Source organism: Sander lucioperca, chromosome 24 (assembly GCF_008315115.2).
Source record: "Sander lucioperca isolate FBNREF2018 chromosome 24, SLUC_FBN_1.2, whole genome shotgun sequence".
NCBI classification, from domain to species: domain Eukaryota; kingdom Metazoa; phylum Chordata; class Actinopteri; order Perciformes; family Percidae; genus Sander; species Sander lucioperca.
The window spans coordinates 7,751,340-7,776,400 of NC_050196.1; the positions used below are offsets into that span (position 1 = coordinate 7,751,340).

Below are 25,061 nucleotides of genomic sequence, written 5' to 3' on the forward strand. Positions count from 1 at the left end.
TGTTTACTTTGTACACGCAGGAGTGTGTGCAATAGAAATACCGCAACTGAGGTAACCCCCCCCGGGGCCCTGAGAGATATGAACGAGCTGCAGCCTCAGCCGGCGCCCTCAGCCCTCCGACGTCTCCATCACACCCCAGACGGTAGTGGTGATATTCAGTACTGTGGGGCACATGTGTATGCTCTTGAAGTTGCACACGTGCCTTTCCAGAGAAAACACTTTGTCCACAGACATCTCGCCATTGTGTTGACTAGGGTTAGGCAATCGTTTTGATTTGAACAATTCGGATTCCAATTCTGATTCTTCCTTTTAAATTCCCGTTCTTCATCGATTCTGGATTTTGAATTCTGAATTCTTTGAGGGGTGGAGTTGAAACGGGTCACATGTAGGGGTGTGTCGCGATAAGTATGCAATATTTTGTTTATTTTGTGGAGCGCTGCGTCCCGTCCGTTGGCTCTGTGGTTTAGTTGTGTTCGATTCAAAGCCCGCTTGAAACGCTATAATGATCATGTTTCATTGGCCGGTTACCGTACCACCTGCACATGTTAGTGCACGTCAGCGCACAGGTCCACTACGTGACAAACCCTATGGAGCGTACCACGTGTGTGCATATTTTGAGAGAGCGACAGTATGAGTGAAGAAATAGATATAGACAACAAACCAGAACAAATCAGAGAAGCGAAAGAAAAGTTTTATACTTTTATACTTTACAACCAGTAAAACATGTCCTGTTCTGTAGACATGGTCCTTATTTATTCATTCATGTTGTACCACTGTTATTCAGTTGAAATAAAACTTGTGTTGTATTTGTTATGAATCTATTTTGATGCGTTTTTTCCATAACTTTTGTAATTTTACAAAATAAATTAATATCAATATCGCAATATTCATAATCGATATCGCAATATCACATTTTGTCAATATCGTGCAACCCTAGTCCCATGCTTATTTCACAGATGAGAGGACAGTTTTATTTCGATTCATTGGTGATTTACGGTTGTACCGGGCTTTTTCAACGTAAAATAAAGCCCCACTTTAGAGCGCCGCTTACTGTGGCTGCAACACAACAAGCGCCTGGAAGTATGGTGGCTGCCACGGAAATCAAGACTTGCATGTGTTCCATTTGTAACCGATCATCAGATTCCAAAACGATTCCAATAAAGAAACGATTCCATTGGAATTGGAATTTTTGAAACGATTCCAATTCCCAATCCTAGTGTTGACTCACTTTCCCTGTCCCCGAGTAAGGGCAAATCACATTCTATTGTTAGATTAACCTCAGATTAGTGAGCCTCAACAGTTGTCATTAGACAGCCCATTCCTATTCCTTCACACATCTCCTCTTCAAACAGGGCCGACGAAATGAACGCCCTGCTAAGCCTAAGAAATGATTTTGACACTGATATCGGCTGACGTATGCGTGTGATGTGATGATAAGTGACATATGAAATGGTCGGAGTTGTGTTCATCACCTTGAAATAAATTCTAATATACTTTTTTTTTTAAAGATTTTTTTTGGGGGGCTTTTCCCTTTATTATATAGTGACAGTGGATAGACAGGAAAGGGGGAGAGAGATGGGGGATGACGCGCAGAAAAGGGCAGCAGGTCAGATTCGAACCCGGGCCGTTGCAAAGGACTCAGCCTACGTGGGGCGAACGCCCGCGAACGCCCCGATTCTAATATATACATTTAAGTAGGAGGACATATTCAAATGATAATCAGTCATTTGTTTCTAGGTGCGTTTTAACTTTCATATTTGTGTTTTCATGATGAAGTCAGAGGCAACATTTTGTATATTGCTATGATTGTTTCTGTGTTCACTTTATTGCAAATATTGGTAAATTGTTATTTAAAAGAATGATAAAGACTTTGAAAAGTTCTAAAACAAAATTATGGTTTATATCATTAAGTTTTAGAAATGTCTTAAAGGGGTACTCCACTAATTGCACTTCCATAAAGGGGACCCACAAGAGATAGATGTAAAATAATTATCAAAATTAAAGTCGCAGAGGCTGAGACATGCTCGCAGTTTGTCCCTAGTATGGGTCAAGCTCCAAAAAACACTATCCTACATTTCCCACAATGCAACGCAATAGCATCTAAGTCTTTCATTACTCGATGAGTAAACTAAACTTCATCGGTGAAATCTTCAGAAAGCCATTTCAGTCATACAGACTCCAGACTCTTACAGTCTTTTTACAGATCCACAAATGGCTTTTATTCTCCAAACTTTTTTTGAAATTATACCTTTTTCTATTATTTTATCACAATTACGATTCCGTTGGAAGAAGACAAACGCTTATATGAATCGATGCCCAGATCTGAACACAGCCAAGGCAGGAAACTTCACTCTGACCAGAGGCTGCAGCAGCTGATAGAGCAGATAAACTAACCAGCTCCTGTCAAAATATAATAAGATTTAGCTGTTTTTAATTTCCCACGCTGTCCTCCTCTGACTCTCATCATCTCTACAGTTTGCTTCCCACTAGAGGGCCGAACAGGGCTACCCGGAACATGCCTGTCACCTGTGTTAACTCACCTCTCACCACAACACAAAAATAGCTGTGATCTTTTGTGTGTCCAGGAGAGACGATTCACACCAGCAGCTGCTGCTCCTCACTGTCTTGTTTGCCTCTGAAAAGCCTTCAGAGGAGACGATCTCGGGCCTCAGAGTGCTGCCAAGTGTGGGCGTCAATTCAAGGTGTTGCTTCTCTTGTTTGAACGACAGCTTAGAGACACTTGTCGGCTGTCAGTGCACAGAGAGAGAGAGAGAGAGACAGACAGAAACAGGCAGCCCGAGAGACATTAAAAGATATGAAATGTGAAAAATGTGCAACACTATGGCCTTGTGGCGCTTGTCAGACTTCTGTTTTTTTTTTCACTGAAATGTTTATGTCAGTGATATTTACAGAAGTGAGAATGTTGCACGGCAAGGAATCTGTATGTTTTAAAGAGATGGATGCATCAACTGGATTTCTCTGTTTGTTCTTTTGAGAAACAGATGCAAGGAAATTGATCCTGTGGCTTCAGGTTGCATCCGGGTTGTCTGCAACTGCCACTGTTAAGTTGAATTGGTTTTATATTGAGGGAAATTAAACAACACTGGCTTTGTTCTCATGGTGAACAATGAGACCTTCAGATCCACGGCTTTGTTGTACTCATGTATTTGTATTGCAATCCAAAGCTGCCAACTTTTCCGTGCTTGCTTTGCACTTATTTCCAATCATGTACCAGCCCTCTAAGTAAAGCCGTGTGTGTGTGTGTGTGTGTGTGTGTGTGTGTGTGTGTGTGTGTGCGTGTGTGTGTGCGTGTGTGTGTGTGTGCGTGTGTGTGTGTGTGTCTGTGTGCGTGTTCGCATGTTCACGCGGTCCATGCAGCAGCTCTGGCGGGTATTTGTGAGCGTGCATGCGTGCCTGCCTGCTCGCGTTCCATTTTTGTAATCTGTAAATGAGCTTACTAGCACGCACGTTTTTGGATCCAGGACTTACTCATTTTCTTTATTACAGCAGCAGTGGGATTTTTAGATTAAATATAATTTACCATAAATCTCTTCCTAGAAAAGTGAAATTTAAAACGCTTTGTTGGGTTTATATTTCCCAGAACAAAAAGGGGTCAGGCGGCCCTTGACATCAGTCTTTTTTTGCGGCCATATCAGCAAACGGGCTGGAGTATTTGCACAGGACGGATTAGTCTGTGTACCCAGAGCTTGAGCACATTAGTCGGCGACATTTGTTTTACACTTGTGCTTAGCAATGAGCTAACATGTTGACCGTGTTTGGTTGAATGGGGCGCTTTCTGTAAATGTCACTCTCAAGATGTATTGCACTTGTTAATAGCAGTGAGGCTGAATTAAATTGCACCACCTTCTTGCCAAAAGTATGAGTCTCAGTGCACTGAGCGAACCGATCACTTGACGAACGGAGACATTTTTTTCAAATATTTTCGCACAAGATATGCGCACGGGCATGCATTTTTTTTTTTCAGAGCTCAAATCTTAGCAAGTAAGTCGCTGAGTAGCTGATCTTTTTTTACGTTACCGTGATTACTGCCCTGACAAACATACAGCAAAAAATAATCTAAAGTATGTTTAGTCTTTTTTTTTGTGATTCAGTGACCTTTTAAATCTGTGTTTTTGCTGAATATTATCCTTTACTCAAAAATGTCTGAACTCGGGGTTTCCCATGATTCTCTGGGGCCCCTCTGTGGTTGTGGTCACTTGCCATTAGCACCCCTTATCGGTTCCTGGTAACAGTCTGGCTTTTGCCCGTGTCCAGATAAAGAGGGAGACCACACAAACCACATTCTGGAGCAAAAAGACAAACAATTTTCTTAGAAATCAACATATAATGTACAGATGGGTGAAAAAAAGTCTTCATTAACAGGACAGCTGCAACATACAGTACATTACACACCCACAACAATAAATATAATGTCAGGGCAGATAACGTTGGTTAGTAGCAGATACATTAACCAATAAGATTAAACTTTCAACTGCAATAAAGGCCATATTTTTCGATTGACACGTTTAATTTTTCCTAATACAACATCAATGTTTAGAGTGGCTTTAACATCCCTAGAATAAAGAATATGTTTATCATTGTAGAGAAACCTGTTAAATCCAGACGGTAGTGTTGAAATCCTTTTATCTTTACTGTCATTATCTGCCCATTTCTCTTGGAAGGATTGGATGCATCACTCATGTCGGTCTTTTACCACCATTACAAGCCAAGCTGCTTGATCTCGGGTGCCTCATTGTAAAATTGATGCAGGCAGGATGAACTGTAAGTGGAAATGAAGACATGAGTTTAAAAAAAGAGCAGGCAGCCTCCTCAAGGTGTTACAGGGTCTTATTAAAGAGGGAAGGTGATGCCACGAGCTGGCAACAATTTGTTTTTTGCCTTAGTCAGAAGTGCATCGGCTTTCCAGGAAAGTCTGCAGTTTACCACTGGAGCAATAGCTGGGACTGCACATGAGTCACACACGCATGCACACACACACACACACACACACACACACACACACACACACACACACACACACACACACACACACACACACAGACACACACACTGAGGCCAGTAAGCGGTTGGTAAGTAAGTGCTAGGTACTGCAAGTGATTATTTGTGAATGAGAGGTTTGAACTTTATTTCATGCAAAGAATGTAAAATGAACACATTCCACAAACACTATGAAAATCACGTCTGCAGCAGGATACAAACTGTTCAGATTCAATTTTTTTACTGCTTCATTTTGCAGAGTCTGTGTGGGCGTGAGCGCCTTTTATGGTTGTGAACCGGTGAACTTGACACAGTGCTCTTTTCCTCGAAGGCTCAGTGGTATCTAGGTTACAAGCCCAACCGTTTCTAGCTCTGTATAGCCTTGAAACACGACAAAAACAGTAAGGAAAACAAAGTGCAGTAAACACTAATGAGTAAGGTTAGGATATTGGTCTCTTCAGGCTTCAGGCGCTGGTAGATTTGCTGCTTGCCATATACAGATTTATGTCGTGTACGGACTAGTCAACTTGTGTTGGCATTAGTCAAGACAGATTTATGGATACTGGTAAAAGGGAAAGCCATTGTTATTGAAACTAGCTTTACACAATCTGTCGACAGTAAAGCTCGTTTGGCCACATGTTATGTGGCCAAACGAGCTTTACTGTCGGCAGATTGTGTCGTGACTTTTCATTTCTTTCTGAGGGTGTCAGGCGATTGACGGTAATGTGGCGTAACACACTCAATACTCAACTCCTGCCACTGTGAAATAACAAATAAGTCTTTGAAAGCAGGGAACAATAAAGGAAGTTGATCTTCTCATCTAACTCTCAGTTTAAAAAAAATGTGGAACTACTCCTTTAAGTATCATAATCTGATATATATATATATATATATATATATATATATATTTTTTTTTCCCGTCTGAATCCCAATATGAAACTGGGTGTGCTGCAGATTGTTTTTTGCGTGTGTAGCTGTGTGTGCACTTTTACTATCTGGTCTGTAGGGAGTTTAGGCAGAAGGGACGAAGGACTGCTGCTGACGTAAAATAGCACTACAGACAAGGTAGTGACACCCGCATGTATATACCCTGGTGTAGGGTTGTCCCCTTGCTGCTCAGGGAAAAATTGACACACGGGACACAGAACGCTGTACACACACTGTACAGTAAATGCACATGCACTCACAAATGCGTTTTCTTACTGACGCCACCTTCAAAGAAAATGATTGTAGAAGTTAAACACGCACACACCGTCTTGGAACGACTAGCCCTGGCTCCTGGTTTCTCATACTAAAGTCATTTCTATCAAGGCCAAAAAGCTAATCTTGTAGGTTTATTAGGGCAGGCTCTAATAAAACTCCTGCACATTCACCTTCGCCTTCACCCTGCTGCTGACAGCCTTGTATTTTGCGTTATTGTACACGGCAGGGACAGACAGAAGGTTTTACTCTACCATTCATTTTTTTCTTAAAAGTTCATGTTTTTTGCCTCATCATTTCTGACAACCAGCAGCTTTTTTTGGGGGGGGATTTGACTACCCATCTTTGGGTCTCACCCCTGTATTTGATAAACTCTGCAGTACAGTACGCTCACAGATCTCTGGATGCCTATAAGTCTACATTATGGATTTGCTTTTTTATTACACCTGCCAGATACTATTAAGGGGGCAGCAGTGGCATAGAGATTTAAGGAACACAGATTTGGGACCTGGAAGATCACTCGCTTGTACTGGTAACTGGAGAAAAAAAAAAAGGGAACGAGAAACACTTTCCCAAGTGAGAGTAAGTGAGGAACCTGAGGTGCCCTTGAGCAAGACACATAATTCCTAGCTGGTCCAGTAGAGCTGTGATTTCCCTGGGCATATGTCAGATTAAAAAAAAACAGTGAAAAAAGGAAGCTTCTCCATCCATCGTCTTCTCAAACGTTTAACAATAAAGTAAAAGTAAAAGCTTCTCTGCAGTGGTTCACATACGATCTATGAATACAAGGCCAAAGTGTATGATGGTTCATGCATTACATTTACATTTCTCTCATCCTATTCTCCATTCAGTGACCCCCTTACATCCTCTTATCCAAATGCACGCAATCACACATCCATGCTTAAATCCATGGGTGAAGGGGTTAACATTTTGTTTCGCTGCAATAAAGAGGGCCCGGCTTATCCCTGAATCTATTTTTAGAAGCGCACACACACAAGATATGCGCATGGCGAACAAACAATCATTTAATGTGCTCTCCCGTGTTGTTTCTACTCTTCACGATTGAGCGGTTTGTTGCCGTGTGTAGTGCTGCTTACAAATGGAGAGCGGGACGAGTGCATGCGTCACACAAACCTGCCTCTTTTGTGCGGCGGTGAGTGTGATACGAGCGTGAGTCTCATCGAGGGTAATTTCAAGCCTTGATGTCACGTTTGGTCTGCCAGCCACTTGCGCTGACATGTTGTTTCTCTCCGACAAAACCCAAGTTACGAAATTGTAGATGATTGCAAAAAAATGTTCCCACCCTCGCTGAGCCCGGTGAACAGAGCTTAGGTTCCTGCCAGCCAGACAGTTCGTTAGTTCTGTCCTCCCATGTGCCACCAACTTGGCTGAACATGACAAACAGTCCATCCCAGATGGTTATATGTTATATGTTATATGAGCAAGCTCTGCTTTGTCCTCCCCTGTGCAAATGGAGCGCAGCACCCAGATTGTCCTGCCACACCTACCCCCCTCAAAAAACAAACAGAGTAATCATGGCCTTTATATAGTATGTCCGAGTACATCAGAAAAGCTCAGTTTTTAATTGGTATTAGGACAGAGACAGCAGAGAGGGAACATGAGTTAATGAGAGGAACGGGACACATCTTTTGTCCCCATGTCTTTTGTCTCGTCCCAGCCGAGAAACGGGATACACTGTGTTCTGCCAACGAGCTGTCAGCGGCAATTACGGTTTACACTGCCTCCCCTGAGCCCTATCCTTGTGCCTTTTGACATGGCGCTCCACAGGGCTCGACACAGAGCATGGATGTCTGGCCTCGGCATCAAGGAAGTATGACCGTTGTGCAAGTGTATCAAATTATGATCATCGCTGGGACTTGAAACGTACACAAACTTGAAAAAGTCAAGGCAAATATAGCAAATATTAAATGGTGCACCTGTTACTCTGTATGCATAGTAGCTGCAGAGCATCTCACATATTGTGGGTGTTTGTTGTTATAAGGCATTAGGCCCAGCTACCGATGCTTTACAAATCTCCTAGCAACCATGTGTGGCACTGTCATGCACGTCCATTAAGATTCGACTGTGTGCCAATAATCACTAAATGTATGAAAACCATTCTGTGCAGTGTATGTGACCATGGGTGTCTGCAGGTCAGTTCAATAATTAATCTATTTCTTATACCTATAATTATTGCTGCACTGGGTCACTGCAGGGGGCTGCAGTCTATCCCAGAATGCACAGGGCAAAAATCTCAGAAACACCTTTCACAGCTTAACTATGGTTAGAAATGCAGTTTTCTGCCATTGATACCCAGGAGCTTAGTTTGGACCTCCAATATGGCTGCCTGGGGGTTTGTTAGCACACCCTCTATGTGGTGTTGTGGCATTGTTTAATCATGTTGCATAGTCACTGCCAGCATGCATCATATTGAACCACAAAATCTTGAAAATCACACATAAACAGCCATTTCTTCTGCAGTTTTAGATGCAGGAAACACGGCGGTCAGATATCCGATTGTCAACGTTGTATTTCAGTTTAGCTATTTGGTTTGATATGGATGAAATACCGATGAGTCAGTCAGGAAGAAAATAAATCAAACCAAAGTTGTCAGCTCCTCTGCAAGTTTTTAATCCACCTCCAGCTTTCTTTGACCATTCATTCTTAATCAAGATGTAGCTTATTCCCAAACATTTGCTGCCTTTTGAATAGTAGTTCAAAACTCACACTCCTTAAATTATAAATGAGCTAATAAATCTCATACCAATCCGTATCCGACAGTCGCCCTTATATTACATTCATAAATCGAAACGGTAGACACTGAAAATCCAACTCTGAGTCTGAGGATTACTCCTATGCATGTTTTTGTGTCTCAGTCGGCACGTTTCTAGCTCCAACATCTCTGCAGCTTCAGTTTTTGGTCTTTTCATTGGTCTACTGATCTCTGACTTTAGTGTGTTTTGGACGTGCAACAGACACCCACAGTCTAATTACCGATTCCCAACTCATTTGTGATTTTGTATGAAATGACGCCATTCACAGAGAAGCACAAAGAAGCATTTAGACATTGCGGCAAATTGAATTACCGCTGTGTTTTTTTTCCGACTCTCCCAGCATGAAATGAGGGTCAGATGGTTGTTTCCGACTGTTCACGGGACGCAGATTGTTGACGGCTCATACAGGGGTCACCCATTCTCTTTTATCAGTCGCCATGACGTCAGCCGGCGCCCTCGGGAAGCAAATTTGCGACCCAGAGGAAAAGGCTCTTCAAGGAGAGGCGTGTTTGATTAATCGTATTGTTCCTGTCTGGTTCACCTTGCTCACTGGAGTCACCCTGGACGAAGCAGCCAGAACGGAAGTGCACTGAATGTAATGAGGCTGGAGCGTCCTTCCTCTCTTTCTCTCTGTCACTGTCTCTCTTTGTAAACGCCACAGTGGCACAGACAGACATCTCGTTTCTCCCACATTACAAAGGCCTCTGTCAACATACAGCATGCAGTCCGGGGGCAAGCTCGCCTCTCTCTGTGCTGTCACAAAACCACATTGAGCAATGCAGCAGACGGAGCTCTCCACCATTTACCTCATTACTCCTTCTTCATCCCTCCCCATTCACAGTGCAGATCATAACATGCATTTTTTCAGCGAGCGGTAGCTGCATGAGCTCGAGTTGACTGACTCTCTGCCTGAGGCTAGCCGAGGCTATTTATAGCTCCCTGTCTCCCGATGCTAGCCCAGTGGGACCAAGAAGAGAGGAGGATAGAGAGCAAGAAAGAGAAGGAGGGAGAGATGAAGGGAGGAAAGAGGAAGCTGAAGGGAGGAGGGGGCTGCTGGGTAACTAGGCTACATTCAAGATTGATGGACCCTGTTGCCAAGGTATAGGGCACTTCTCTGCAAGTGTGTGGTGGTTTCATTACGTTGCTCTTTCTCGTTGTCTGTCTCCGGCCTCCTACGGATGTGTGTGTGTTTGTACACACCTGTGCTCCCTCCACGTGCGTCTCAGGTATCCACTGTGCGGTTTGGTCTGAAAGCTTATACGCTTTGTGTAACTAACCGCAGACAAAGACATCCGTCCCCATAATTCCCCACACTTAAGTCGGAGATGTAAAGCCGCTACCAGCAATTTGCGCAGAAGCCGGCGTAGAGTTACTCCAAGCCGCAGGTGTCATCACACACCTCATTTCCATTGCAAAAATCCGTGTGTGTCATTTGAATAGGCTTGTCTAAAGCTATCGCCTATCATTGATGTGGATCTGTTTGTTTTGGAAAAGGCAGGGGATGTGCGTGGCCACCTGTCCTCACAATATTTCCTCACCTTTTTACATAAAGTCTGACAGTGTGCATGTATATGAGACCGCAGATTTGTCCTGCGCCCCCGTGTCAAGCTAAAGTCTGAATTTGAATAGCACCTGTTTCGAGGTTGTTGCCTTTTTGATTATCATGGTACATCAGGCAGCAATATCTGGCAGCTACTGGTGGGAGGATTTAGTAAATTACATACACTTGTGTTGAGGTTGATCTGAACAGGACCAGACATGATGAAGTCCACACCTAAGTCCTCACAGGGATTGGTGCATCATGGGTGCAGCCATTCATGCAAGGTGGTGTATGCAAGGTGGTGTATGCAAAGTGGCGTGAGACGAATACACACACATAATCAGCGCACCCTCTAGCTTCATGGCTAATTAAGTGTGTGTGTGTGTGTGTGTGTGTGTGTGTGTGTGTGTGCGTGCGCGCGCGCGCCATTCTGGTCCAGAGAGAATTCCAGAAATAGATCATGCACAGTGAGACACTCGCCTGTTTTCCTCTCTTTTATTCCTCCAAAGGGATTTAACATGGGTTTTCATCTACCATCCAAAAGGAATAATTGCATGTCTGTGCGCCTCAGATGTCTTTAAGCCTTGTGCTCCGAATATATATATATGGATCAGGTGCTTATGGTTGCTAAAAATACATACATATATATTAAGAATGTGTGTGTCAGTAGTCACAGATTTGTGTGCAGTTGCGATGCATGTTAGTTCCATCCTCTACTCTCCCTCCTCCCTTTTTGCGCCTTTTTGTTGTTTTTCTTCCATCGCCTCATCCTCCTCGCCTCCCTCTCCTCTCTCCCCTCAATACCTCTGTCCCCCCCACCCCCCAATGCGTCCTCCTTCTTCTCCTCCTCCTCCTCCTCCTCCTCCACCACCACCCCACTCTGTCGCTCTGCTTTTTATAGCCATGTCTTCCCAGGGCTCGGCAGCTACAAAAGCCTTTTCATGTTGCCACTATAATTACAGCCTACACACTTGAACACACACACCCACGGACACGCATTCATACACACACACACACACACACAGACACACACAAACACCAGAGAGGAGCGCAGCAACAGTGCTGTGTCTTTGTGTCTGCATGTGTATGTGTGTGTGTGTGTGTGTGTGTGTGTGTGTGTTGTGTGTGCGTTCTCCACATGTGCTGTTATACACAAAAGGGTGAGCTATTTTTACCTCTCTCCCTCCCTCTCCTCCTCTCCACCCCCCCCCCACCCCCACCCCCCTCATCCCTCTCTGCTGCTGCTGCCAGCCACATTTGCTATGCTGAGCACAGGCAGTATCAGTCGAGCCCCAACATCCCTCCTCTCGCACACTGAACTCGCACACAAGCACACAGGAGCTGATGAAAGCTGCTCCCTCGGTATCCCTCAGATTCCACGCTTATTTTAGAGCACCCCTGCAGCCAAGCATCTCTGCAAATTAACAGCTCGCTCTCTTTCGCTGGCCATGGATCGGGCAGTTGCTCAGGTTGCGGTAGCCGTGCCGTGGCATGTGCTCGCAGCTTTGCAGATGACCTGAAGCCCGCTCGCTTGGACTGTGGTCTTAACTGCCCGATTAGCAGGTTTGCTGCTGGAATCTTGTCTCAATGTTGCGGACCATATTTGAAGCGGAGTGTGCTCTCTCTCCCACAGAGGGGATCCTGGGGAAGGAGCAGTCGCTGGAGCTTCTGAAGACATCGGCGCTCAACCACATCCCAACAGGTTGGATACTGTGTGTGTGTGTGTGTGTGTGTGTGAGCTTCTGTAAACCAAAGCCTGTGTGTGTGTGTGTGTGTGCACCTACGTGATTTCACTATTAACCACATCCTGTGCGACTTTGCATGCGTAGGTGTCAGTCCCAGGATGTGTCCGATTGTTGTGATTGTTTCAGTCAGTTGTATAAGTCCTAAGAAGTCTCCATGCTTACTCCTGTATGTTTAAAATTTTATGCAGTGCCATTTTGTTGAATGGAAATACAACCGCCCGAATGTAGGCGCTCTGTTTGTGAGCTTTTGTGAAATTGTTGTCGGATGTCTCGAGAGGAATGGCTGCCAAAAAAAAAGAAGAAGAAATACAGCAAAACAAGCAGTTGTGCATATATTGGTGATGTGTTTGCTGCAAGTTCCTGAGGCAGGAACTGAGGTAGTCCCAAAACAAATCAGAGTTACCCTTTTTTTGGAGCAACCTCTTGCGGACTGAAAATATGAAATAAATTGGTTTCCCCTATCCAAATCCCTATCTTCCGCAAGCATTCTGTCTCCTTTGCTGGGACACAGTCAACATATCACTTAATGTATGTTGTGCTGTATTTAGCTACCTCTACCTCCAGTCCATTCAAATCACAGTAGTGAGGAAGAGGAAGGAGCAGAGATGAAGCAGTATAGAGGGAGGCGAGAGTCCAGAAATGAAAGGGGGCACAGATGGAGATGAGGTAATCTGAAGGAGAAATGAGTCTGAGGTAATATATGCATAATGCATTATCTAATTCCATAATGAGGAAGCTTAAACCATTCTGTGCATTTCATTTTTCACCACAGAGAACAAATTCTGGATTTTTATTTTTTTTTTCCTTAAAAAATTATGGAAATAGTAAAAGTGTGATTCATGATTTACTCTCCATGCTGCTCTCTGTTTCTCTGATGCCACAGAGCAGCAGTAAGCAGCAAGGTGCTGTTAAACTCTCAGCAGCGGTGAGCTTAGCCAGCCTGTTGCTTTGGAAGAAGAAAATAAATAACTTCTTCCTTTACTTTGACCCAATGTATCTTTTCTCTTGTCCCAAACCTTACTAAAGCCTCACATGTGCACTCATGTTGTTGTTGGGGTTATGTTTTGCGTGCCTCGGGCTAGGCTGATAAAATATTGAAATTCACTGGAGTGTCTTCATCAGATATTCTCGAAATCTGTTGTCTTGGATACAGAGCTGCCGGGGCGTCCACGTTGGTAGCGCGCGCGCGCGCGTGTGTGTGTGTGTGTGTGTGTGTGTGTGTGTGTGACCCCGGACTGTTTGGATGTGCTCCTCGCAGGAGAGTGCACCTGTCTAAGAGCATTCACACTGCACACTGACTGTAGCATGCCTGGCACTACAGCCTGGAGCGGCTCCCTCCATAGAAAATGCAAAATGCAATTATATCATTTAAGTCTTCAATGTTTTGTCATCTGGTCTTCAGGTAATGGTTCTGGTGGATGCATTTGAGTGCAGAACAAGCAGTGCTGTCTTTTTGGGATGCAAAGTGGTGGTAGCTGCACCTGCAGGGAGCTTCATGACTCAGAGTAAACACTTAAGTTTGATTTCGCAATCAACAGAAAATTGACAAAAAAAATGGGTCAATTGTCAAGAAATGCAAAACCTTCACTGGTTCTAGCTTCTTAGATCTTAAGGTTTTTCTCTGTTGTCAATGCGATATTTTGGGTTGGGCTGTTGGTTTGGACAAAATTAGAAGGTGTCGCCATTGGGATTGCTTTCTGACATTTCATTGACTCAAAAATGTAGGGCTACGGCAGATTCATTTATCAATTAGTCTGCAGATGATGTTCTTGGATTGATCCATTGATCCTTTTGGTCTATAAAGTGTCTTTCTGGAGCATGTGAGCTTTGTAGCAAATCAATAAAATAACCCGTTCCTGCATGTACCGTAGCTCATCCTTCACACGTCGTCCCTCTCTACGTCTCACGTGTTATGTCTCTGCCTCGCATTCAATCCCGTCTCCTTCCTCTTGATGTCATAGAGACGGCGACAAGCCGGAGCTTGCTTTTGGCAAAACAAGACTTGCTGCACCTCTACACGGCCCTGCGTCACGCCCTCCCTGTTCCTTTCTCTACCCTGTCAGAGTTGTGTCTCTGTGTTGTTTTTTTTAAGAGGTCACAGTGATCACAATCGGACTTTGCTGCAAGCTTATAACCACCATAGTCTCCGAGAGTTTGCATTGAGGCAACGCTCTAATTCGCAGCAGCTGAGAGAGTCGGCGGGAGAAAGTAACGTAGGCGGATGTTCACGCAACCCACCCTCAGAGACCAATCAGTAAGCCGACCGCAGCTATTTTCCACCATCAACAGATGTGCTACTTGTTGCCTCTCATCTCGCCCTGCTGCTAAATGCACACTGAAACCCTGTGCAAAGTATCTCCTCTGCTTTGTCATCTCTTTGCATACCTGTAAAAAAAAAAAAAAAAAGGATCTCAGCCACATTTTACTGAGGCCGCTCTAAACAGCTCTGCTCAGCTCAGTATGACATCTATTAAGCCTAAGGAGTGTGGAGCTCAGGCAGTCGGACCGTGCGATATACACTCGGCAAACCGAGTCTCAAATCAGAGACGCCAGCCCTTTGCATTGTCTGGTATAAATAGATCTGCAATTGGAGCCAAAAGAGTTGAGGAGCGCGCCCGAGGGGCTGTAAACAGATTGTAATTTGTTGCGGGAGAGATGGAGGGAAGAAAGGTGGGAGGAAGCCACTGAACGGGGAAGGACGCAGAGCAGGGCCGGAGGATAGGGCAAGAAGAAGGAAGAGGATGGAGGGTAGTGAGAAGAGGAACCTGCTGAGAGGGAGGGTGAGGATGGAGGAAAGGTTCAGCTTAACGGACGAAAAAACATCCAATTGTGGAATAACCTGTAGTAATGTCATAAGAGAGAGATGTTCAAATCGTGACTTATGTGCAACTGTCGCGGAGATTCCCTCTCATGCTTTGAAAAATTGTTCAAACTGAAGGACAATTTGAAATGCTCAAAGAAAATGAGAGAATAGGAACAGACGTGAGGTCCCCACTTTGCTTCTGCTTCAGATTGTACAGGAAACTTTAGAGAACATACTGTAGTTTGACAAACTGGAATTGAATCTGATGTCCCTGCTCTTGTCAAACTCGTGTTGACCCAGGCGAGGTTGTCCGTCGTGTAAGACTCCGGGAAGCTCCTTCGCGCTCGCCTCGAGACGGCACGTTTGTCTTTGTTTTGGTTTTCTCTGCTATATTGTCTTCTATCTGGCAGACATCAGTAAACTAAGGTATGTGTTGGACGTCACTGCTTGTACACAAACGTGCTGATATCAGAGGTTATCTATGTTGGTGTTGTGTGTGTGTTTTCACCTCTGAGGGAATCTACTGTATACTGCAACTGTAGTGCATTTTAATCCCATTTGCCTGTTGGTAGGTCTGCAGTCAATGATGATTATCCTATGATTGATCAATTGATTAATATCCTCATTATTTTCTCGATTACTTGATCAATTGTTTGGTCCAAAAATGGTGAAAAATGTATATTCCAATTTTAAATGTGTCCAGCTAACCCAAATACGCTCTTTTATTATGAATCAAGACAAGATAAATCAGCAAACATTTTTTGCATTTCTGTCTGAATGTGATGTGACGAGAGAGAGGTCAATGACAGGAAAAGTAGCATGTTAAGTAATAAATAAAATATGAATTTGAGCAAAAATACAAAGAAAAGACATAACAAGAAACACAGTTTTACCAAAGCAGCACACAACAATCACGTAACAAGAAACAAAAATACACACGTCTGTCCAAATGTGTACACACACACACACACACACACACACACACACACACACACACACACACACACACTTTTGTGAGTTACAAGAACAAAATGTCAAAATAAAAGACCTATACAATAATGGCGTACAAGACTACAGTAGCAAAGGCTGAGATGACAATGAATCAATCATCAATAACTCATAATTGGGTTTAAAAAGAAACAAACAACGATCTAATATTTCTTATATTATGATCCTCCAGTATTTAAATATCTGAGGAGCCTCAGTGCGGGGGAAAGTCCTTACTCATCTTCACCTGAAACCATCTTGTGGTTTTATTTGTTTGGGAAATGCAGGCCAATTCCAGTCCAGGAATTTGAGCACACGGTATTTAACCACATGAGAGAGAAAGAGAGAGGGGGGGGGGGGGGAACAAAGGAGACACGCAGCCTAAGGGGGCGCCTGCAATTGAGTGGAAGAAGGAGCCAGAGATATTCAATGCACTACGACCGGCATGGAGGGTTTTCCTTGGCCTTAGAAGCGAGGAAAGCAGGTCGAGCGGGGAAAAGAGCCGAGAGGGTGAGGAGAGAGAGAGAGAGACAGAGTGAGTGAGAGAGTGCTGTGTGTGTGTGTGTGTGTGTGTGTGTGACGTTGGTTCCTGGAAAAGCAGAGGGCTGCAGAATAAACAGGCTGCATGCCTGAGACTGCCCTGTGATATCACCACTGGGCAAACGAGGGAGGAGAGAGAGAGAGGGAGAGAGAGAGAGAGAGAGAGAGAGAGAGAGAGAGAGAGAGTAGAGAGACGCCCACCACGTTAAACAGGAGGAGAGGGGCTGAACGAAGAGCAAAAAGTGACGGAGGTGAAGAGCAAGAGAAGAAGTCCGATGAAGGGAGCGTACTGTCATTCCCTCTAAGAGACTGAAGGAAAAGGGAGGAGGAGGTGCAGTGATAAGGAGAAGGGGAGGCTGCTGAAAAGAGGAGGAGGAGGAGGAGGAAGAGGAGAGCACTGATGGGTACGTTTTAACGACACCACCGATTCCCACCTCTCTCTGTCTCTCTTTCTGCATCTCCCTCTATTTGTGTGGCGAGCAATTAGCACTACCGGGGTGACAGAGATGCCATATGAGTTTGTTTGTGCATGTGCGTCACTATCAATAGGTAGAGGCTGTTTGTGTTGTGTTAGGGACTCAATATCTGTAGAAGAACATTCTGTACGGGGAGAGCGATTGTGCGTATGAGTTATGGATTTGCATTAGCCACGAGTGGAGCCGCAACGCTTTGACAAGTGCAGTTTCCTGTCACATCTCTCCTGCCCTGTCTTTCTTTTCCTTTTCTAAAACCTCTGACGTAAAATGATTGGCTCGCTCTTATACATGCTTAAACTAATATTAGATAAGAAAAAAAGGACAAATAAGTGAAAATGTAGGTGTTTTTTATTTTTTATTTTTTTTTTTCAGCCGTAGGTCAGCAGTCACAGTGCATGTTTACCTTTGACGTCAGCCCAAAACTGACCCTGAAAACTTAATATGTATTCCTTGCTACTTTCAGCCCTCAGTCTCCTTAATAGTCAGCCAGACATTGACTCAGGATCTCAAACTGCAAAGTGACTCATACAGATCCAGGTAGCAGTAGAAGTTAGTGAGTAAAGCCACTTGAAATGAAAAAATGTCACTGTAAATGAGAAGTTTTCTATAATTTAGATTATTTTCGCTGTCAAAACCCCCTTTTTTCGTGTTTTTGATGCAAACTTTCTCCACGGAATGATTCACCGTTGTAGGAGTCAGTCTTTACTAACAAGCACCCTCTCTCCTTTCCCTCTCGTCTGCCTAACTGCCAAACTGTAACCGTCGTCGCCTCTAAACTGACCGAGGGCCGGAGAACAGCCAAAAAAACTGCGTTGAATTAAATATTGGGTACCTTGTTAGTCAGATTCACAAATGGCATGCTCGTTTTCATGGAAGGAAAGTAATAGTGGAAATAAGAAGGAGACTGAAGGGAAAGGGAATGAAAGAAGGCCTCTTATGACGGGTGAAATGTCAAACCTCATGTCCTGCGGGTTGAAACAAATAGACTAATTTTCACTTTGTGCGCATTGTGAACGGATAAGACGACTGTGCCGACGACTGACTCACATGTTGTTGTCATCCCCCACATGACGGCAGCCCTCAGGGACCTATTGCATGTTGTTGCTCTGTTCTCCGATGGCACGGATGATAATAGGCGCGGGGGGTGCGTTTCACCTGCCGCGGTGGAGTTTTTAAAGGCGACACGCACAGTTACAGTTCGTCTGCAGTGAGGATGATGTTCAGAAGAAAGTAGTAAAAAGGCTGTTTACATTTAAACGATCTTCTATGTATATGCTTTACGCCTCTATTTTTCAAACTTAGCACGGTTTGCAGAGAATAATGTATCATAGGTCAATTTGACGGTCTAACAGATGCAGGATACTTGATCCCGTCTCTAAACTTGAAGTGGAAAAGGTATCAGCAATTTTCCAATACAAAATGCTTCTAGCAAGAGAGATGTGTCTGTGTTTTTATTAGAATTCTCTCAAATCAGTTTGCCATAGCGGGGCCTGAGTGGCTATTTGACAAGTGTGTTTATGAGCATTGAAGCTTTCTTAAAAGCACTTTCACACTTCAAATTGTGTGATTTTGTCCAAGGATTGAATGCAAGTGTGACATCCTAAAAATATATCGTGAGAACTCTCTCCGGGGTTTTAGGCATACATGCTTCAAAGTGTAAATTTGCCACTGGATAATCGCTGTGTATTTATTAAGTGACTGTATGAAGTGTATCTGCTGTGCGTCTGTGGGCATGCGTGTGGCTCTGGACCATGCCATTAAGTGTGCCAGTGATGGCATGTTTGCCTCTTTATTAACACAAAGTTCCAGGCAAGTATCTCTGGCTCTTGCCGCGCTCTCTGTAAACATGTAGGTAAATAATCAGCCAATCGACTCCTATTTATTCAGATTTAATGGGGAGGAAGGCGCGTGATTGGAAGGCTTCCTGTGCAGTGATTTGTGGGTGGCTGGCCACGGCTCAAGGTCTGCAGCTCGCTTCAGGTCAATGCAATCTTTGTCAGATGTCGCCAGGCTTCATGTGTAACTGCAGCATCAGTCATGGGTAGTGTGTGTGTGTGTGTGTGTGTGTGTGTGTGTGTGTGTGTGTGTGTGTGTGTGTGTGTATAGAAAGAGGCCTCAATGTCACTTTTTCATTGCTAGATCGGAAGCTTTATTGATTACCATAAGAAGTTTCTGTCATCACCTCAGGGGTAGCTATTGAAAAATGCTATGATTTCAAACATGGAAGATGGTCACCAACATGGGGACTTGAAGTTGCTGTGAGCACCACAGCACCAGCCATGTACTGTATGTGTATATCAGTGCCAGCTGATACATTGTACAGATTGATTACTTTTGACAGATGCTAAATATTTAGACCTTTTGCTTGGGTTCGCCGGTACAAATAACAGTCGATACTTCTCTATTACAGGCATCTGTTATGTTGCCCATGGCTATAAAGGTGTTTTATTATCGGGTGAAACTCTGCTAATTTGATTTATCACTCTAATGTCACTGTTTGTGTGTCTTTAAGCGAGCGCATTGGCTACAGTTTGAGAGCAGTCTTTCACCCTTTACCCCTTATACTGTCAATTGAAAGCTTATTTTCAAACACATTTGCACACCATAGCGTTTGTACAGCTATGTATTTCTTTCACTGAAGTTGCAGAAAAGCTGGTCAAAATTGGAGAGCGTGTGAATTAGAACCACAACGCTTTTAATCACTTTTGAAACCCTTTCGATGCTTCAGAAATTGATGCTAAAACTGGTGCCAGATGACGCTGCAGTTTGGTGCCAACAGGTTTCTTTTTATAACGCTCATACCTGCATTCCTGAGCAGGTAATTAAGTAACATTTTGAGGAGCTTTGATTTAATTCAATTCAGCGGTACAATGTCTCCCCTTGCAGTTTTACTAACTAACTCCGTAAACACCAAGGTGCCTTGTAGAATCATGTTACAGCGATGTTTAGCTTTACAGTACGTTTTGGTCCTGTCTCACTAGGGGTTGGGAAGGAAAATGGCATATCGTGTGTATGGTGATATTTATTATTTATTCATTTTTTACCAATTATTCATCTAAATATTTTCTGTTTATACGGTAACGCTGACTACATCATGTCCGTTTCCAGGAAAACAGAGCGAAAGCAGAAAATGCAGAAAACACGTTCTTTTTTTTCTTTTTTTTACAAATGAAATAAATGTCAGACTGACATGTGATGTGCATTCTTCTTAGAAAACAAGTAGCAGTAGTAGTTTTTAGAAATGTGCATGATGTATTGCCTCTAGAAGTGTATTATTCAACTTTTGTTTGTGTTAACCCTTGTGTTGCCTCCCCGTCGACCATGAACTTGTTGTCCATCCAGGTCAAACGTGAATTTGTATTTTTGGTGCTTTTTTATGCTTTTAAAACTTTTTAAAACGTTTTTGTAACTTTTTTTCAACGTTTTATTTTTAAATTCATGGTCAATAAACCTAATTTATATGACATTATACCTAATCTTTGAGTTAAAAAAGTGGAAATTATGAATTATTTTGACTAATGGTTAAGGTCAAAGGATGTTGAGTGGATCACAGGCTGGTTTATGTCAAAGTTTAGTCACGATACTGTTTTAAAACCATTTAAACATGTTTATGAAATTGAATAAAACACCCCAAATTTAATAAAAAATAATCATTAATTTTACGTGCAGAGATCGTTGTATGGGTTCCATACATACATCGTATACATCCATGCAGCCATGTTATTTTTTGGGCATTTTGGTTCAAAGAAACCCATATTTCTGATATAAATACTTTGAAAACGGGTCAAATTTGACCCGAGGACAACACAAGGATTAAAGAAGGAAAAGTCAAACGCAATGCTCAATACTGTCGAATCGCGATACTATGAAAATCGCATTGAATGGAAAAAAATCGCAATGCTAATGGAATTGGCACCCATGTATCGTGAAAGAATCGAATCGGGACAATAGCATATCGTCCCGGCCCTACAAAACACCACAGCATTTAATAGACAGTCAGAGGGTTGACCCAACATCTAAGAACATACAGGCGCGCTGTGTGATTGTACCTCTGTTCCAACTTCTCTCTGTATCCCTTCGTCCCTTCAGTGGACATCAACTCGGCGCTGCCCCTGCGTCTCCCTCCAGCCGCCATTCCCATGGACCTGCGCGTGGACCATCACCAGCAGCAGCAGCAGGTGTCCTCGCTCTCCCCGCCCAGTCAGCAGTCGTCCTGCCCGGCCGGCGGCGGCGGCAGTGTGGTGGGGGCCTCGGTGCGCGAGCAGCAGCTGCAGCAGGAGCTGCTGACCCTGAAGCAGAAGCAGCAGATCCAGCGGCAGATCCTCATCGCCGAGTTCCAGCGGCAGCACGAGCAGCTGTCCCGCCAGCACGAGGCCCAGCTCCAGGAACACATCAAGGTATGCTATTTACATTTCTGACGGGTCAGTTGATATGAACAGCGGCGGAATGAGGAATCAGGCCCTGTGTCATTTTGAGGTACTTGTACAAGTACTTGAGGATTTTACATTTTAATGTGACTTTCTTTTTGTACACTACAATTTGCAAGGCAAATAACTGTACTTTGTATGCCACTGTATTTATTTGACAGCTTTAGTTGCTTTACAGTTGACCAATAAAACATGATGTGTTATTGTAGATTTAGCTACCTACCAACCTAAATTAGCCCCGGCTGCATCATTAGTGATGCTTACACATGAATGCATCCATAATTATAATTAAATAATATATCATATCATTATTATGAAATGTGCCATTCTGCATAATGAGTACTTTAAGTATATTTTGTGCATGTTAACACTTTTACACAAGTTACATTTTAAAGGCAGGACTATTTATTTATTTATTTTAACTTTGTCACTTGTACAGAGTGACATGCAAGAGATGATTCAAGGCCAAATGTTTGTTTAACACACATATATGTCCTTAATTTGGACTAAAATGATTGCTATGGACATGCAGCATGTCTGCCTTCTCACAGATTGAGTACACTGAGTAAATGTGGCCTTGTTATTCAAAGAAAAACAACATCATCGATCATTAAAGCTGTAGACCCACAGCAACCAACCATGTACATAAAGCAATACAATTAAAGTAGCACAAAAGAGTACGATTTTATTTAAGTCCAAGAGGCAGCAATCCAAAATCACAGCAGCAGGCTTGCAGCCCAATCCTATTTGGAACTTCACTAAACAAAGCAGAGGCAGCTCTTGATTCTGTCTAGGTTCTTCATTAACAGACTAAACCCAGCCACCGAGAGCAGCTCCGTCAGCTTTAAATCATTTTGCTCTGCGTAAAGAGGGAGCAGAGAACAAGGAGGCACTTCAGCGATAGATAACAGCAATACAAGGGTGTGTTTAGATCCAGAAAATATGTGAAAGACAGACTATTTTTGTTTTTAGCGCTGATGGTGCATTACATAACTAAACCCTTAAGGCTGTTTTATACTCTGCATCAACTCCACGCCGTAGCTACGGCGTCGTGACCCTTTCGGAGTTCTGCGTCGGGGTCGCTTTGCATCGCTGGTGCATTTCACCACCATAACGCTAGGGGGTGATAAGTCTGAGGTTATTTGCGAGGTGTCTTGCCAGCCAGTTTATGTCATGTTAGCAAGCAAACTTTAGCACCACTGCCCACAAAGTACTGCTTGCTGGCGAAGTGCTCATTTCAAAACGTTACTGACATATAGACGCTTTACAAACAGATAACCCTGTCATTATAACCAAAATATGTCTGAGTTTATTTACAAAGATTATGTCAGTGAACTAGCATGTTGCTACTCCCCACAGTAGGCTGCTTGAAAACGACTATCAACACGCAGGACGAGTTGACCAATCACGGTCCTTGCGGTCTGCGTCGCCTCGACGCGAAGTTACACATTTTTGGAGGTGCACGTCGAGCTACGGTGGAGGGCTCGGAGGGGGGGTTCGTGTCGACGCAGAGGGGTCTGCGGGGGTACGCCGTCGATTTGACGCAGAAGCATAAGGGCCCTGAAACACCAACCCGATTATCGGCTGTCGGACAGTCTGGCGAGGTCCGTGACTCGAGTCTGTTCGGTGTGTTCCGTTCCGTCGTCCGTCCGTGGAGCCGTCGGCCTTCATTTTGGCCGACCCGACATGCTCAGTCGGAGACAGGGCAGTCGGGACCCACCCGGAAATGGCGAGCGGATGAGCGAAAATCTTTTAAACTGACCTTTGTTGATCTGAAATGAAGAAAGATTCATCGACTGCATGGCCTATTTCTCGCTTAAAATGTTTTCAGAAACAGGTTTCGGTGAACTATTTTAGTACAATATGAGATCGTATGCTGAACAAGCCGCCATGACAGTCTGGCTGTGAATTTCCGGAGAAAAAAGACCCACGTGGCGCGTTCGTCCTATCAGCTGCCGGTTTTCATTTTCTGGGAAACAATACAGAGAAGCGCCGCCTGCTGCTATGGAGACATATTACGTTTCGCGCACGCGCAGAGCGTACGCTTACGTCGGCGTCGCCTCAGTGTGTTTTGAGGCATTTTTTTGGACCTCGGGGACCCGACTGATCAGTCCGACTGCCTTTTCTGCCGACGGTCGGCCGTCTGGTTAGTGTGTAACAGCTCTAAAACAGCCTTTATGCACCAGTCCTGTTGTAGCCTTACTTTAAATATCAGCATCCAATAACACATACTCTATGTTCCGAAGGAGTGCATTTGAATATGAAAGGCAAGTGTTTGACTCTTTCAGTGCACTGCGAGTCAGACGTGCATTACACGCCGAGCAGTACGTGTCGTATAGCAGATGAAGCCGGGATCACACGCCCATATCGTAGTGACCTGGAAATACAAAGGGAATCTAGATCAGCACGCCCACACTCTGAAGCTCTAATACATCAGGACCCCCGAGAGCACCGGAGAGCTCCTGTGGGGCTCAAGTGTCATGTAAAAATATTCTAGTGTTTGTTCTTTTTTAGAACATTACCGCTGCAATGTGAATTGTAACACACGCAGATTCAGCTGAACTACTTTTTCAGGACTCAAGAAGAAATTGTCTAAAAATGGATTGTCGGGGGCAGGAGAATAGGAGATTGAATGTAATGATTTCAGTTCCTCGTGCGCAAACTTGATTCATACTGGACTGGTCTTTCTTTTATTCCTTTTATTCGTACGTACTCTCTTTCTTCTACCAGTGTGCTTTCCTCCAGTCTTTCCTCTCTTCCTTCCGTACTGTCGTTCTTCTCCCTTCCTTCCTGTATTCCTTCTTTCTTCACTTACTTCTTTCCTTCCTTCCTCTCCTACTCTTACTTCTTTTCTCTCTTCCTGTCTTCTTTCTTCTCCTCTCCCCTCCCCCCCCTCCCTCTCCAGCCCCCCATTTTTGTTGTTCTTCATTTTTCTGCTCCTTCATTACTTCCTGCCTTCTTTCTTGCCTCGTTTTTTTTTTTTCAAAGTGCCTTTCTGTCTTTCTTCTCTCCTCCCTTGCTTTCTTTTTTTCCTGTCTCCTTTCTAGGGCTGCGACTAATGATTCCTTTCATTGTCGATTCTTTTCTCAATTAATCGATGGCTTGTTTGGTCTATAAAATGTCAGAATATGTGGATCAGCGTTTTCCCAAAAAGCCCAAGATGACGTCCTCAAATGTCTTGTTTCATCCACAACTCAAAAATATTCAGTTTACTGTCACAGAGGAGAGACGAAACTAGAACACATTCACATTTAAAGCGTAACTCTCGCCAAAATCTTTTTGTGAATGTACCCGAGTCAAACTTTCGTTTAAAAGCATATTTAGGAAAAAGCACTTTTAAGATGTACCGTATTTTCGTTTTTCAGTCAAATGGCCTTTTGAATGGGAGTGCTAGGGGCACTTTTATACTAGCCTCAAAATAGCTATTTTTAAAACACTAAGAAGGCTCGACACAACATGAGACTTTGCTCCAAGTATCACCAGGGGCTCTACACCTTAACTACACCGGTGCACAAGGGATATACTAACTCTGTGGCTACTTGTTTTGATATCGACTCGTTTTAACTGCCGA

The 25,061-nt window shown here is 43.7% G+C and overlaps 1 protein-coding gene across 4 annotated transcripts in view; it reads left to right on the forward strand.

The window, feature by feature from the left end:
* Positions 1-25,061, forward strand: part of LOC116044420 (histone deacetylase 4-like) — a 59,408-nt gene that overhangs the window by 1,213 nt on the left and 33,134 nt on the right. For 2 of the 4 annotated variants that reach the window (XM_031291556.2, XM_031291557.2), the window contains exons 2-3: positions 12,146-12,214; positions 21,153-21,460. In XM_031291556.2, the coding sequence (XP_031147416.2) occupies positions 12,146-12,214; positions 21,153-21,460 (377 nt within the window). Of the gene's footprint in view, positions 1-12,145; positions 12,215-16,970; positions 16,992-21,152; positions 21,461-25,061 lie in introns of those variants that run through there. The other 2 variants (XM_031291559.2, XM_031291558.2) reach the window with 2 other exon arrangements.